At 43.8% G+C, this 16,697-nt stretch overlaps 1 protein-coding gene across 1 annotated transcript; it reads right to left on the reverse strand.

The window, feature by feature from the left end:
• Positions 1 to 10,742: 10,742 nt before the first annotated feature.
• On the reverse strand, positions 10,743 to 15,447 carry tunar (TCL1 upstream neural differentiation-associated RNA). Its single transcript, XM_084676080.1, has 2 exons — positions 15,376 to 15,447; positions 10,743 to 10,928 (listed from the first exon to the last, which is right to left on the reverse strand). Exons 1-2 carry the CDS (start codon positions 15,445 to 15,447, stop codon positions 10,743 to 10,745), a joined length of 258 nt encoding a protein of 85 aa, XP_084532206.1.
• Between the last annotated feature and the right edge of the window lie 1,250 nt (positions 15,448 to 16,697).

Here is a 16,697-nt window from a genome sequence, read left to right on the forward strand (position 1 = left end):
TTTGATCTTAGTGTTGAGTCCGCCCCCATGAATGAATTGTGGGGAAATCCGGAGACGATGTTGAGAGGAAGAAGCAAAAGCCAATAGTCAGGATGTTAATCTCATCTGGATGCAAATGCATTCCAGTTTGCCTACTAATTTATTCATCCGAATTCCGTATCGTCAATTAATCGCATCATCTTTCTATCAGTGTAAAAAACTACAAAAAGAACACACGGGAATGTCCCACTCCCCACAAGTTGAGATTTCCTCCCACAGGACAGAAACAAGGATAAGGGGCATTTCTATTGCAGCTAAAACATGAGAATGGAGACTCATTGCAGCCTGGGTAGGGCTGTGTAATTGCTTCATGTTTAATACAATGAACATGAGGCTGGGAGGGTTGGAGGCCGTCACAGGCGGAGGCAGCGATTGCGTGCCCCCTCTGCCGCCGTTCCTGCTTTTATCTCCGATAGGCTGTTTCCTGTATGCACTTCTCGTGTTTGCTGCACTGGTGCATAAAAACATGTCACCAAATGAGTGTGGCCAAGCACTCTCTCCGCAAGCGTACATGCACTAATACGGCACCTTGGAAACAATCCATGTCACATTTGGTGGTGGCCAAGGACTTGTGAAGGGGAGGTTGGCTGGCTCATGTAAGTCCATATCTGACATGATCCACCAACCAAATGTACTGTCGTCTTTTTCAAGTCAGAATATTGGTTTATGCATTAAAAAAGAATCATCTCTTACTACTTAGGTCTCAGTTTTGAAGTTATTTTTAAGACATTGGGCTGTGTATGTAGTTGCCAGAAATATGAATGTCCTTCACTGGAATATTGATTTTGTTTTGTTTTAGATTTTTTTATGCTGCTATGCTGAATTGAGACAGTGATTTGATCAGTAGGTAGTTTTGTTGGTTGGCCTAATTCTGTTGTCCAGATGAATGGTAAGTGGTCTCTAAAAGGCTGTCACTGTTTATTAAAAGATGACGTTCTGAAAAGGTCACCAACCTCCGTCTGTGTTCTCCTTCACTCCCCCCCCTCTCTCCCTCCTTCCCCCTCTCTCCCTCCTCCCCCTCTCTCTCCTTTCCCCCGCTCTCTCTCCCTCCTTCCTCCCTCTCTCCCCCCTCTCTCCTCCCCTCCTGCCCCCTCTCTCTCCCTCCTTCCCCCTCTCTCCTTCCCTCCTGCCCCCTCTCTCTCCCTCCTTCCCCCCCTCTCTCCTTCCCTCCTGCCCCCTCTCTCTCCCTCCTTCCCCCCTCTCTCCTTCCCTCCTTCCCCCTCTCTCCCTCCCCCTCTCTCCTTCCCTCCTGCCCCTCTCTCTCCCTCCTTCCCCCTCTCTCCTTCCCTCCTTCCCCCTCTCTCTCTCCCCCCTCTCTCCTCCCCTCCTGCCCCCTCTCTCTCCCTCCTTCCCCCTCTCTCCTTCCCTCCTGCCCCCTCTCTCTCCCTCCTTCCCCCCTCTCTCCTTCCCTCCTGCCCCCTCTCTCTCACTCCTTCCCCCTCTCTCCTTCCCTCCTTCCCCCTCTCTCCCTCCCCCCTCTCTCCTTCCCTCCTGCCCCCTCTCTCTCCTTTCCCCCGCTCTCTCTCCCTCCTTCTTCCCTCTCTCCCCCCTCTCTCCTCCCCTCCTGCCTCCTCTCTCTCCCTCCTTCCCCCTCTCTCCTCCCCTCCTGCCCCCTCTCTCTCCCTCCTTCCCCCCTCTCTCCTTCCCTCCTGCCCCCTCTCTCTCCTTCCCTCAACCCCTCCACCTCCGCTCTTGTTTGCCTCGGGGCCACCGGCAACACACAAGGACTGAGCCTCGGTGACAGACAGCAAAAACACAGGGGGCCATTCCCAACCACAGCAGTTACTCAACCGGGCTATCACACTTGTGACATTTCAAATAATGTAATGTTGTTGTGTTATATGGAAACTGCCCTTACCAACACTTACTACTGTGGAGGGCCTGCTGAATGGCAGTAGATATGCTGGTGACAACTGCATGGTACAATGGGCAGGATATAAAGGGTATTTTCATCCGAAATTATAAAGGGGATCGAAGTGGACAGCTATGGACTAGATGATTGGACTAGATGTGAAAAGGTTAATCCTGGGCAATTTTGTTGATCTTTCAACTGTTAATATGTGGTGCTTTCCTTTTCTGTCCTATGATACTGTTTATGACAGTGATGGTACTTTCTCATGAACATGGAGTTGTACGTTACTGCATGTGTGCTTCCTCTCCTAATCATGCCTTTAAGTTATAGTCAGAGAGTAAGAGAAGCATTACAAAAGACATGATATTAAGGTGATGCAATGAGTATGATGAAGTAGAATGAATTACCCATGTCAGCCTGGAGATGCCATACATTAGTGTTCCCCTCAGCCAGGTGACACAGTCCAGACCTCAGCTAATGGGATACATGATCTGCTCTGATTTAGTCAGAGGAGTCAACAGGCACATTAAAATGAATAACGTGGAGGGCTTATTTTATGGGGCTTGAGTACGGCATTTAGCAGACCTGAATACCGGGCTATTATACGAGTCACGCACTGTCACACCCTCATTACCAGATTGGTTAAGCATATAGAAAATATTGGTGGCGCGGTTATTGTTTGCAGAAATACAAGACCTTGAATCGTTCGATCTATAACACAGGAGCTCATGAATAATCAGTGTTGGTTTGTTCCTTTCCCCCCCTCCATAGCACTCAGGAGCAGCATTTTGTTAGCCTACACAGGCTGGGAAATGCCATCATGAAGGTTGTGCATTGAACTTAAAGTGCCAAACAGAACTTTACTATAGAAGTAAATAGAGTTTCAGAAATCGTTCAGGGGTCTTTCACCTTTCGTTAATGCTGCATAAACTACAATGTATTACTGTGAAACATCTTACTTCATGAGCTGTTCAGTCTTTCTGCCTAATTTTAAGTCCATCCAGATTTGTCCACATTTTCCAAGCAAGAAGCAACAGCAAATAAAATGTACTGAACTTAAAAATGAAACCGGTTCAAGATTTCCCTGTTTTCAGAACAATCTGCTATTGCTTTCTGTCTCACTAGAGGTCAGTAGCTGACAAATGTTGTATTTTGTGAGACAGGCTTGTGGCTGGATTTCAGTTTAGGGAAGTGGAAGATTATTTATTGATTACTTTCTGCCCTCTCTCTAATCTAATTGTATGTGGCACGAGTAGAATATGCTTGAGTTCTCAAATGAAATGTGAAATGTTTGCTGACTTTGAAACCAGAAACTTAAACTCTTGCCACCCACACTTTTTAATAACTTAATGCATCATTTCCCACTGAAAGCTCACATGGTTAAACCCATGACTTAATGATAATGTGCAAAATAAATATATATATATATATGTGTGTGTATATATATATGTGTGTGTATATATATATATATATATGTGTGTGTATATATATATGTGTGTGTATATATATATATATATATATATATATATATATATATATATGATATGAGATGTGATGTTGTTGCACAATGATCTTGTAAATACAGACTTTACAGTTATTTAGCAATAAACCCTGTGATACTGTTAGCACTTCAGTCCTTGATTATCTGATGCACAAGTATTCAGTATTTAGTATGTCACATTGAAGATTTTCTTCTAAAGGAATACGTGTAAATACCTTACCTTTGAACGGAAAGCCTCATGATCAAGGAAGGGCTTTACAGAAACATTGAACAGAAATGGAACATTAAAGACACATTGAATGCTCTGAAGGAACGTTTCACAACACCCTCTGAGGTCTGAACTCTCAGAAGACAATCAAGGCACATACAGCAGAGTGTTAAAGTATGTCTTAAGGCTCTCCTAGACTGTTTCGAGCCCCATCCTCACCAGCGCTAGCTGACAGCAGCCATCTGCAGAGGGCAGTGTGGGCAGCTCTTCTCCTTGAGGCGCGTCACTCTCCAAAGCCCCCTCGCTCGGTTTCTCTCTCCTCTCTTTGAACATAGACTTCTCTCCGGGGCTGTGAAATCACTTTGGCGGCTCTAAAGAAGACATCCTCCCCACGCCTCCTCCCTCCGTTTCCCATGTCCGTCCCTCACGAAAAATGGGTCACTGGAAACAAATCCCCTCAAAACAAGGGCTGAGTGGGAGCTCCAGGGTGTGGAGCAGAGGCACAGGTGGAGGCCGGGACTAACTCAGACACTTTTGTCGACAGTGTCCACAACATAACAGCAGGAGATTTTGCCGAGTGCACCATCGCCTTGGCAACATTTTCATGGAAGCAATGGAGAGGCCATGCTCCGTGGTGGGCTTTGGCTGATCATCCAGCCCTTATGGAGGAATGGTTAATGACTGATTGCCATTTGTGCTCGTACTGTGCTTGTTAGCCCACTGAACCAAAGCCTGTGAGGTATTGAACCCTGAGAGACTGTAGGGTCTTTGGTCGCAGGTGAAGTCACTTTCTACTGCAGATGAAGCGTGTGTGTCCTGTCAAGCGAGACTTACATCGCTAATGACCAGTGTTCATTGTGGGTGAAGTCAGTGACCTCCAACCCCTTACACAAATCCCTTAGGATCTTGCCCATACCCAGGAGATTATTTACTAGCCCAAATTGTCAAATGCTTCATTTAGTAATTTTGTTTTCAAACATGAAAATACCATACTATTTTGTTTAGTGAAACATCCAATATGTCATTGCAGAGACAGGAATCCCCCAGCAACTTTATGAAACTGGAAGAACCCCCTATGTTTCTGTGCAAAATAAGTAGACTACCTGAGCAACTAGACAACGCAGCCACAACACATTCACAGCACCAGGAGGGATTTAAGTTAACTGGGCCGTATCAGCAGCTTCTGAAGTTCAGTGTCTGCAGCTTTTTTCTTTACCTCAGGTCTTTGGCTCCTAATTGTTTGGTCAGAAAGTCTTCTACTGTCAGTCACCAATTGAAGGGTAAGCTTAAAACCTGCAAACCGCCAAACATGCAGTTAACTACCATTGATTTCCTTTGTAAACAAACTCCATCATGTACCACAGCTTACTTATTGCACAGTGGAAAACAAAACCCCATGACTCCTCTGAAGTAACTGTAGGTCTTATTATGTAACTATAGTTGTATGAAAAAAAATCAACAATAGGTACAACAATAGGTCTGTAAGTAAGGAATGTAGAAATAAGTGTGTTATACTGATGGTGAACAGTGTTTGTTTGGTGTTTAGGAAGGCACAGTGACAGTTACTGCTAGCTGAGTAGCTAAGTTTCAGTCTGAGACATCACAGCTGTCCCTTCCTCTCCCCCTGCTTCTCCTCATTAAAAACCAACTTGCTGCGATCTATCCTTTTCAACTCCAGTTCTCCGATATGGACCAATCGGATCTGTGTTTACCCTGTAATCTGTGGTTTGTCATCAGTATGTCCACACCAGGGAAACGAGGCCACCTCTTCACAACGTTTACTGCTAAAACACTTCAATTCCTCAATTTTGCTTATTGTTCACATATCAGGAGAGTTGGACGTCATGTCACCTGTAATGTGTTCATTGGATAGAGGATATTCGTTGGACGTTTTCAGAGGGTCCGGTGGCAGTCAACGCAAGCAGGCAGACTCAGACTTGACGGCAGAGGAACTTTGTCTTGATATCCTGCCTACAAACAGTTAAAAAGTGAAAACCTTCCGACCTAAGGCGTTCCAGTTGGCCAACATATTTAGCATTTAGGAAGATCTGGTCGGATTAAAGTAGAAAGTAGGCTGACGGATGACAAGAAGGCTATTTAATCATCCCACTCTGTAACATAGTTCTCTTCAGCATATTAGCATAATTAATCATAGTCGGGACATCATTTATGTTTAAAAAGCCCTCTGAATCAAAGCCTCACTGTGGCTCACTGTGATAAGGTGTTATTCCTGCAATGTGCCTTTTGACACCACTGTGGGTCGGAATCCCACTCAGCCCTTGGAAGCTGAATTCCATCCGGCTTTTTTGCACCGTGCATACTATGTGTCGTTTACCCAATACCATGTAAGTCTCCTGGGATGAAAGCGTGCTGCTAAACAAATAAATACATGTGTACATTTGATATGCTGATTTCAACATCCTCCCTGCCTTGCAGGACCAGAGAGTTGTTTTACCAAGGTCAGTGTCCTCTTTACTACCAATCTTTACCTGTAGTCAAAAAGTTGACACATCGTTTGATGTGCCCTGTCACTGAAGCTAATCTACCTTTCATGTCATCATTTAAATATATACTGTATATTACAGTAATAACAGTTTCTAAAACAACCTATTAGGGGGCTTTTTATGTGACAGTGTAAAATGATGGCTACAGATGCTGAACTATCTATTGCATTAGATGGAAATGCTTAACTAGAGATTATGTAGCAGTCTACTCTGGTTAATAGCAGGGTGTAATTATGACCTACTTCTCTGAATACAGACAAGCGCAAAGCTTGTTTGCCCCTTCAAGCAAACATCCTTGGCTTGTACCCAAACCGCAAGACAAAAGACTTTGAAGCATCCTTGCCTTTTTTAATGACCCTTCTTCTGGTCTTGTCTTATGTTAATAGAGGATATACAGTAGTGCAGAGTGGATCTCATGGGGCAGATTTGAATAGTTTGGTCCTCTCTTGGCATGAAGCCCTGAATAGAAAGTTCTCATTACTCCTTCAAGAATCCTTCAAGCCCAGAAGTAGAGAAGACATAGTCCATGTTGCTCATCTGGATTGCAGCTCTTGTTTATGTAGTTGAGGTGGTTTGTAACTGTTGTGATGAAGGGGTAGTCCTACATCTTCGCTTTCATTTTATCTTCATCACAAGGGTCAAATTTGTTGTATTCATTGTTTACTATTCCTGGCAAGGAATCAGTGTTGACCAGAGAAAACCAGAGAATGTTAAAGCCAGAGAACATCCTCACTAGAAAGATATGTAATCTGACTTCCTGACTTAATGTGACACTTTGACACTTTGACTCCAGTTTTACATTTATATCAGGATTTGTCATGGCTTTCAACCCCACTCCTATTTTGATCATAGGATTTATTTTGTTGCATGAATAAACGTGCGAGAAGCAGGAGAAGGCAGCTGGATATGGGCATCCTCTGTGACAGGAAAACTATGTAGGACACATCTATTGGGGAAATCCTCTCAGATCCCTCCTTGTGGACTGTAGCTTGTGAGGCTTTAAGGGAGCTTTTAAACTTGGTAACTCCTAGGTGAACTTTGACCTGGTTTGACCTCGGATGCGACGGCAGGTTGACGGCAGATGGGGAGTTGAGAGTGAATGTATGTTTATGCGAGCCATCTACATTCAATATGAAATGTGTGTTTAACATCTAGTGGTGTTTAATGTTCATCTTAAAATGTTTTACTGGGGTGTGCAGGATGATGACATATCTGGCCCTGTCTTGTATTGAAAATAATCATTTTAGAGACCATGATCTCTGTGGTGGATTCAGGGGGTGATGTTGTTAGAGTTGTTTATTATGCACACTGAATCATTGTATCACTGCATGCTTGAAAATGTTTTCCAAAGATCCTGTACCAGAGTATGCCTCAGGCATTGTACAATATGTCTTGAGAACATTGCAATAAAGAGTCTAAGTTGAACGTCTGTATTTTGTAATTTTGCATCTAGACTGAAACATTCAGTCAGTCATGACTGATAGTTGATTTCTGGTTGACAACCATTATACAGTGTCTTTTTATTTCATGTGCATCTTCATCCTGTTACATGAATCGATTGCAACATTTTACTGAGACGCATAAAGAATGTTAAATGTGCTCTATAGAGACTGAACCTCAGCTTGGACAATCAGGTTGATTGAATCATCCATGTGTAATACATTCAAATCTTCCAGTCATTGTTCAGTAAAGCTTCTTTCAGCTTCAAAGGGGAATGTTCCGGGCTATGTTGGCTTCTGTATCCAGGTGAAACAATAGCTTAAAGAAGGCTCCTAGGCTTGTGTGAATTTAAGCAGCTGTGGTTCTTCAAACAACACTGTTTACTTGGTTCATTGCCTAATCCAATAGATTCAAAATGTGGAGTTAAGCTTTTATTCCCATTTTTTCTTCTCAAACAGGATTATTCCAGTCTGTTTCCAATCCCAGAGGATTCTTAATGGAGGGAAGAAATTATTTTGACACATATATGACCAAATGATACAAACAAAAAGGAGATGGAACAAAAATAAACTTGTTTAGGATGACTTGGTTTTGCTCCCTTTGTCGTGCTAGCTTTGTGTTCCTTTTCCTTCTTTCCGTCTTTCAGATCGATTTGGGATTCAACAAAGATATGTGTCTCATAGAATGAAACGCTGCAGCCTCCAAAGTCTGTTATTTTTTCCTTGTCTATTCGAAGGCACCGTACTTCCTCACTGAAGTGTCAGAGGACGACACGATCTTCAAAGCCTTCGTTGAGAGCACTGTCGAGGGCCTTCCATATTCAGGTGTAAATCTTCTCTAAAATCTGCTTAATGTACCTTCCACTTGAAACAATGTCAACACCCAAAGGGTACTTTGCTAAGATAAGTCTTTCAAAAGTGACAAGTGTAACCAACACTTGATTTGGTAGTTTAAATAATTGATTCTCTTTGAGTCTATTTGATCCTTTTCCATCCATGGACGTCTATAAGAGTGAGCATACTGTATTGAGCCACATTTGAAGATAAATAATACAAATTACATACACTCACGTCAACTGAATATTTAAATTGTTTTATTGTTTTATCGTAACAAAACAGCAGGCTGAAATAATGAATATCTAAAGAAAAGGGAATAGATAAAACTGTAGAATACCTAAAAGTCCCTAAACTTTCCCCTATGGGTAAGTAGAAACTTTGAATCACGATCTTAGAGAATTTGAAAATAAGCAAAAGCTTACATAATATGTAGAAATAGCTGTGGGAAAACAGATAAACAATATGTGGATGGTTATTAAGACCCATGCTGTGCTTTGTCTCAGGATTCTCTGGCAGAGGCTTTTCAATAATAGAACAACAGAAAGAAAAAGAAATGAGCCAATAAATTCAACTAACAAATCTGAGATACATTCGCGAAACACGGTCCACAGACTCTACTTGTACAAGTTCCTTCTCTCCTAGCTGATGGAAAGAGACTTACTGTACATTTGAAAACGATCAACTCTATTGATCCAGAGTGGGAGGTTTCTGCAACACTGGCATACATGTGATGAAGGATATCAGTTCTTATCATAATATCCTGTTGATGTGAACACCTGCCTGCAATTAACTTTGCATAAACTGTTGGAGCTGCTTCACAAAGGGGTCTATGTCAGATTAGTAAATCTCTTAATATGTTCCTTCTGAACTCAGGCACTTTCTGAAATCACAAGCGGTTGTAGACTGAGGCATACACAAACATGATATTACACCTACTATAGCATCTATTGTATGCTGACACTAGCACAGACTATAGATGAGCATTCCTCTATTGTGCTTTTTAAGGTATTTCATTTACGGGTCATACATTACCAATGTATGACCAACCAACCAACATAACAGTGCTGCACAGTGGTTTCAACATAGCATATGATTATACACAATGGTAATTTATATATGTATAATAATATAATAATACGTATATGTAATCATTTTCTAATCAAAAGACAAAATGAGAACAAGGGTATAAACCTTTCATAAAAGTACCATTAGTCTGATATTGTAAATTCATGATTGGAATACCAATACCAATTCCCCTGTGTTTTAAGGCATTTCAATCATTGATAAAGTTAAGCTGAAATACTTGGCATACTGAGGGAGTGGGCAGCACAAAATGACAAATATCTAAACCCCCAAAATGCTATTTACACGTAGTGTGATGACATTATATTATATAATAACCCTAAACCACCTTTTACACTAAATGTCCATTTATATTTCTCATGCAGATCACATGTGTAAGGGATGTGTTTATGTTCCTACCTCACAAATCACGTGTACCTGAACTAGACCCCCAAAAAGGTTTGTATGGAAACAAATATCCTACTGAAGCCCGCTCCATCTATAAATAAACACACAAGAAACTATCTGTTTTAGTTTGATATTAAATTATCAACGTAATGTGACAAATATTAGTTAAAATAGTTAAAAGACACAATATGAACAATCATAAAACCAGGTTGATTCACATGTTACTACAACCTATCCACTAAACACAGTCATGTCAACATTTGATTCATGTTTTTTACATGTAATGAATGTCTTTCCAGAGAGTTTTTAAGTCACCCTACTTAAGAATGAAAATGCAGAGGCTCATGGTCAGCTTCCCTCCACAGCAAACTGGACTGTAGGTCATCCTTCAACCTACGTATGTACCGCCGAAAAATCGATACAATTTGATGATTTTCATTCGTACAAATGTCACTTCTTCCAACTTTTCAGAAAAGCAGCTGCTGCCACACTCAGTTCCGGCTCTTTCCCTCCGGTGGAAGTGGCATGTGGGAGTTACATCTTAGACAATGTCTGACCAAAGATACCACACACATACTGTATGTATCCTCATGCATATGTACAGGTTATTACTGTAAAGTGGCTTTTGTTGAGGATGGCTTTGACAGCCTCAGAGATGGTTCCCAGAGCAACAGCCCAGTCTCCCACAGTCTTAGCACCACTTTGTGACGTTGTCGTTGCTTGCACATGGTGCCATGACTGCACAGTTTCACATCCTTTTTAACATGATGGACATTTTTTAATTCTGCTCCTCCTTCTGGTCTCCACTTCCGGCCAATCAGCATTGCTAGGGCCAGTGGAGAAGCAGGAAGTCTTAGTAGTAGTTCAGCTTCTGTAGGACCGTGGGTTGGGCCTACAGGGTAGTGTAGATGTAGACAAAGATGATGACTACCAGGTTGAGAATAGTTCCAATTATTCCCAGCATGGCCAAGATGGATTCCTCCTTACCCTCCTTGTCTTGGATTCCTTTTTCCTCATCACTGATGGCAGTGTTTACCATTTTCCCTGGAAAAGTCTTCAGTTTTCCTTTCAGACCAGTCTGGAACGAGCAGATAAGAAAAAGTACAATCAATCAGTGTACTGTATTGCTATGTTTAATTTAGATGATTGATCTTTCTACAAAAGACTTAAGAGAGTTAGAGGATCTCAAAAACACATTTTCAAGCAAGTTCGAGAGCAGTGTAATTAAGAAATGGATAAATCTGTGAAAGGCAAGATTTGGATTTGCTGATCAATCAAAAATCACAGCCCTTCACCAAAAGCTTTGAGTCAGTGGATTTGAGAACTAATAAGGTGATTGCATGAAGCTGATGTGCTAGGAACAGATTATCAGGATGTCTGAAGAAGTCTGGGACTGAATTACTCGACGATGTGAGATTCTGTCAACTTTATGACTCAATATGGCTAATGTCAACGTAAAATATCTTGTAAATAATTTTATATGCTGGTGTCGTGTTCGCCACGGCATCGTGCAAGGCAAGCGTTGACACAGAAACAGGGCAATAATAGCAACAACAATAATAATTCTCAAACACGGCACACAGACACAACACACACGATTGGCTCCTGGTTGGACAGGGACTTCCTGGATGTTGCATTCCTTTTTTCTCATGCTTTTACTTGGCAATCTTTTATTCAGTGAATGGAGATGAGAGAAGGGAGACGTTTTTCATCAAAAATATATTAATTTTCTAAATAAAATATAGCCATCCACTTTAAGTGTGTTTTAATACATATCTCTGTTAATAAGAAAAGCTGTAGTCAAACGCTCAAGTCAGCGCTGTTGCTTTCAAACTTTTGGTTTACGATCAAGCATTTATACAGTGTATCTGTGTCGTGGGTAGGGTAGGGTTTCTGGGAGAACGATGTTGATACATAAGGCAGTGTCTTTCTTTTCAGCGATGAATTAGTGTGTGTGTAGTTGGTAGTGATGGAGCCTGTGTGGTTTGAAGACAAGTCAGTGTGTGTGTGGTTGGAGATATGTGTATGACCCAGCAGCGACATATACCATATATACGTACATATACGTGTCTGAAGAAAAAGTGTCTGTGTAGTTGAATGGATATGTATGTCTTGTGGCTTTTGCAGCAGTCTACAATACAGTATACCTATGTGTGTGTGTGTGTGTGTGTCAGAGAAGGGGGTGCATGAGGTGAGTGTGATTCGGCCAGGCTCCGTGCGTGGTGAAGGAGCAGGCGGTGTTTGCAGCCCAAAGGAGCAGGTTGGCATCCGACCACGTCCCACAGGACCGGAGCTCATTCAACGGGTCAACGAGTTTTCATGCTTCTACAGGAAGAGCAGGAGCACTCATCATGCCCGCTGAGGAGTCGACCCAACCAGTGGTGTGGAGTGAGCCTTCTCTGGCAGGGCCAGCAGTCTTGTCTCCAGTCCATGAAGCCAGTCTAAATACTTGGAATTTGAGCATCGTTTTTTCCTCATCTTTGTAATGAATGCATCCACGTGAAAATGTTGTAGTTTGTGGGTCTTATTGGGGATTTAGAGAGAAACCAAAAAAGTTGAGAAATTGTTAAGGTCTGAAGAGGCCAATTGCTCATTCATTAGACTCACTATATCAGCTATTCAAAAAGTTGACTTGTTCTGTAGTTCAGGATAGGTTAATGACAGGACAAACACTTTCCACATTCATTTCTTCACCAGCCAATTTTCCAGCGTGTCTCTATGCAAACACACCCAGGCCCGAGTGTTGAATCAGCCACAGGAAAGAACCGCGTCAGTACAAGTTTAACATTCAGTCTGTCTTCTCTCCACCCATCACAGTGTCTACACTGCGAACACTTGCCCTGCTCTTTGGCTGATGAGGGTCGATCCTATCTCACTCAATTGTTTGCTGTAATTAACATCTGGAACAGACAGATTATGAACACAATTCCATGGAAGCTCGTTTGGAGAGTAATTTGAAATGTACGTATCCTTTCGGGTAGAGTACCAGCCCTTTGTGTTCTCTCGCCCCTGTCCTAGTTCTCCTGTACCCCAGTCTTGACTCCTTTTCAAACTGTTTGGTTGAGGTAAAAGTTCCTGTCACACCCAGGACATACAGTATATTTCAGCAGACTCAAGTCTAGCTCCCGGGAGTCCGAGGACAGTAACGCTGACAGTAGTGAAGCAGCGAGACGCAGCCTCCGGACGGACGATGAGGACATGTCTGAGTTGCAGTTGGTCCCCAGTCCCCGAGACGGGTCATTCTGGTCAATGGACCCTTTAAACTGGCATTATGTCAGAGACAGACCTAAAGCACCCTCAAGGCGGAACACATGAAACAATGTGAAGTCCCATGTGGCTGAGACAAACAGGCAGGAGAGGAAGTGTGATGATGATGTACTGTTTGGGATCAACGTGTCACTGAGACCAACATCGATCACCATGCCGTTGTTTTAATGGGTTGATTCAGAACAAGGTGTAGATGACTCGTGAACACCAGGAAGCTGGATAACTGCATATTACAGTTGTCAATATGGGAAGGAGATGAATCCTAATATGCAAGATATGGTCTCGTCACCAGCATCTTCAAGTTGTGCCATTATGTGCTTCACTGCATATTCCTGGAGAGAGGAGCTAGATCCAACGCTGTCTGGAGTGCTCTCTGTTTGCCCAGCCTCAGATCTCCAACAATGGCATCTGATTACCCCTCTCGGGAAGGCCAATAAACAGGGTTTCCCTCAACCTGAATGAGTCTTTGTGTCGCACCCTGACTGCGCCCTCATGTGTGAACACGGCTGCTCTCTGCTGATAGAAACAGCGGTGGCGAGAGACAGGGATAGAGAGAGATAGAGGGGGGTTGGGGGGAGGAGGCAGTACAGAGGGAGAGGGGGAGAAAGAGGGAGAGAGCTTGCCAAAACTGACAGCAAAGAGGAAAACACATCACTATGGAGTGCAGCTGCTCTTCCCAAACAGACGCTCTGGAGATGGTCCAAATCGCTCTTCTCTGTCTGGGCGCCTCGACACTTGCGCTTCAGAGACGGCGAAGGTGTGTTGAAGATGAAATTGGCATCGCTGGCAGTGTACAGCGGCGCTACAATGTCAGTTAACACGTAGCATTGATTTGTCTCTTTGTTTTACACTGCAAGCCTACATGGGATTTACCTTCATTGTGGTGTCAATAAAACGGTATTGTTTGTGCGCTTTATAGGTCTGAGTACAAAGACGTTTTGATGTCTGGGCCGGGCGACTAGAGAAAGAAAGAGAAAGAAAGAGAAAGTGTGTTTGTGTCTGGATGTGCGTTTGAGAGCGACAGATAAATAGTGAGTGTGTGTGTTTGAGTGTGTGTGTGTGAGAGGGACAGAGATCCCTAATGTGTCTCTAACATCTCTTATCACACAGTATCGTTCAGCCTCACACATCAGACCTTTAAAGCAGAGCCTGTGGTTGCAGCAAGCGTTGCCTAGTGTGTTCCAAGTTGCTGTTTGAAGGCAACAACAATGCCGCACACCTGACTCCAAAGTTTCCACGCCAACGCCGCAAGCACATATCAGATAAAAAGAGCATGAGGAGGGAAGAGGAGCGCTGTCATACCTGGAACTCCACACCCAGGCCCTCTGTCCACACCTTGTGGGGACAGGCTTCTCCAGATCAGTGGAGAGTAAAGGCTTTTTGCCACTTGGATAATTCTGAGCATGTCAAATGTTTCCAGATGCTAACTGACTCTGACGGGCAGAGTTGCTGTTGGCATTGTTTGAAAATGGAATTAAAACAAACAACCCCCCTCCTTCCTAAGTAAAGGCAGACATATGTACACACACAAGCCTGTGCACATGCAATGCCATGCATGAAAGTGCACGCATGCAAACACACACAGAAAAATTGGAACGTACAGAACTATGCACCCAAGTGTGTGTGTCCCCGCCCCCCGCCCCCCCCCACACACACACACACACACACAGTCTGTGCATATTATAGAAGCACATTGTACAGTGCTTGACCTATGGTTCTGGACTACATCCAACATTGGTTCAAAAGTAAATCCAGTGTAATATTTCCCCTTCGTTATAGACACATTTACAATTATAAATTAATTATTATTATTAATGAAATATATATAATGAAAAAAATTAAGATCATACTTTTCTTATCGCTCCTACCCAAAAATATTGCTAAAAATGTCTAATGACTCAACGTATCAAATGCGTGATATCAACTATAAAATGTCTCAATTGTTTTCTGACAACGCACTGCATAGGATTCCCAGCAGTGCATATGAATGTGTCACCTGAACATATGGCACTCCCATCTGACTGAGCCTCACACAGCACCAAGGGAAACAGGACTGTGCTGTAGCAGTTCATACCAAGGTTATGTAAAAGTCCTTTATAAAGTGCTTCAAGCAACACACTCAAAAACTTGTCCAAGTTCGAAATCCTTTTCGTAGATCATTCGTAGAGCATGTTTCAAGTCTTGGATTCAGCTCTTACATGACTCGCAAACTATTTCATCAACTCTGTAAAATACAGCAAGGCTGTGGGGGGGCTTACCTTGCAGAGCATCAGGAGAAACATAGCATTGGACATGCTGGAGGGGGGGGTCTTTCTGTGACGTGCCGACATCCCTGGCAACTAAGGGGAAAGTCGTGTCCTCTCATCCTTCAGCGTTGGAGGTTTGACACTGGATCCAGAGAGGGCTGGCTTGTCTTCCGGGCTGTCCGATTGGAGGGCTGCGGTTGGCTGTCGTACCCTGCGGCGGTGGAACGTCTGCTCCCCGAGTTTCATCTCACTCGTGGCCAAGTTCTCTCTGCCGCCGCCTCCCAGAGTCCTCCGCCTCGACGAGCCGGAGGAGCCGGCGCTCTCCTCCCTTCTCTTCCCTCGTTCCTGCTCTCCTGGCTTCTCCTGTCCTCTCCTTTTCCACCTGCTCTTCTCTTCTTCTCACCTCCTCTTTGCTGGGGGAGTTTGTGTCAGGTTGAAGTGTGGAGCCGGTCAAGAGGCAGATCAGAGAGAGAGGGGAGGAAGGAGGCAGTTTCATATGTGCAGATCCATGTTCTTCTGAACAGTACACCCCCGCTAAGCCCAACCTCAAACCCTTCAAGTACCCCTGCCCTGTCCTTGTCCTACAGGCTGGACATCCACCTACCTCTAAGTTGGCAGAGACCTCGTCTAACAAACACTCGTCCGATCAACTCTCCGTCAAACTTTCTTCTGTACGCCACCAAGAGTTTCCGAAGGTTTTCCCCCGTCCAGGAGAAAAGAAAAGCAGAAACGTTGACTGACTTATAAATGTTGGTGTGCTCCTGTTGCCCTAGCGATGAGTTGTCTGACAAGTGTCCTCCTGCGCTTCACTGGCTGTGTCTCCCCGTGTGACTGAGCGCAGCACGAGCGCTCGGCTGCTATAAGAGACGGCAGCCGCTGAGCCAGACTCGCACCCCGTGCTGACGCCGTCGCTGATGCCACGCCACAGAGGCAAGAGAGGTATCCCCTGCTCTCTCTCTCTCTCTCTCTCTCTCTCTCTCTCTCTCTCTCTCTCTCTCTCTTGTGCATATCAATGCAACTGTGGTTGCCTGGCAACCAGCTTAGGGGAGTCACACAACGCCTGACGACATGAAGTGCTTATGACAGAGGCCGGGCTGAGGGGCGAGGGGCTCCTCACTTCTTAGTGAGTTTGTGAGTGTGCGTCTGCGCGTTTGTGTGTGTATGTTTGTGCGTGTGTGTGTGCAATGTGTGTCTGCATGTTTGTGTGCTCATGCGTGTGTGTCTGCACGCTACTTCTTGGACAATTCCCTCCAACAGACAGCGTATTTTTTCTTTAAGGCCTGTGAGGCGTCATGTTACACACCTCCCCATCTGCTGTCTATGGTTCCAGAACC

This window comes from Hypomesus nipponensis, chromosome 3 (assembly GCF_054491055.1).
Source record: "Hypomesus nipponensis isolate SF chromosome 3, ASM5449105v1, whole genome shotgun sequence".
NCBI lineage: Eukaryota > Metazoa > Chordata > Actinopteri > Osmeriformes > Osmeridae > Hypomesus > Hypomesus nipponensis.

What these genes read in the sequence shown, in the direction of transcription:
- tunar (XM_084676080.1), bottom strand. Translation starts at nt 15,447, where the DNA reads ATGTCGGCACGTCACAGAAAGACCCCCCCCTCCAGCATGTCCAATGCT. An exon ending in TTCTCCTGATGCTCTGCAAG is followed by an intron (nt 10,929 to 15,375) that starts GTAAGCCCCCCC and finishes TGCTCGTTCCAG; the next exon opens with ACTGGTCTGAAAGGAAAACT.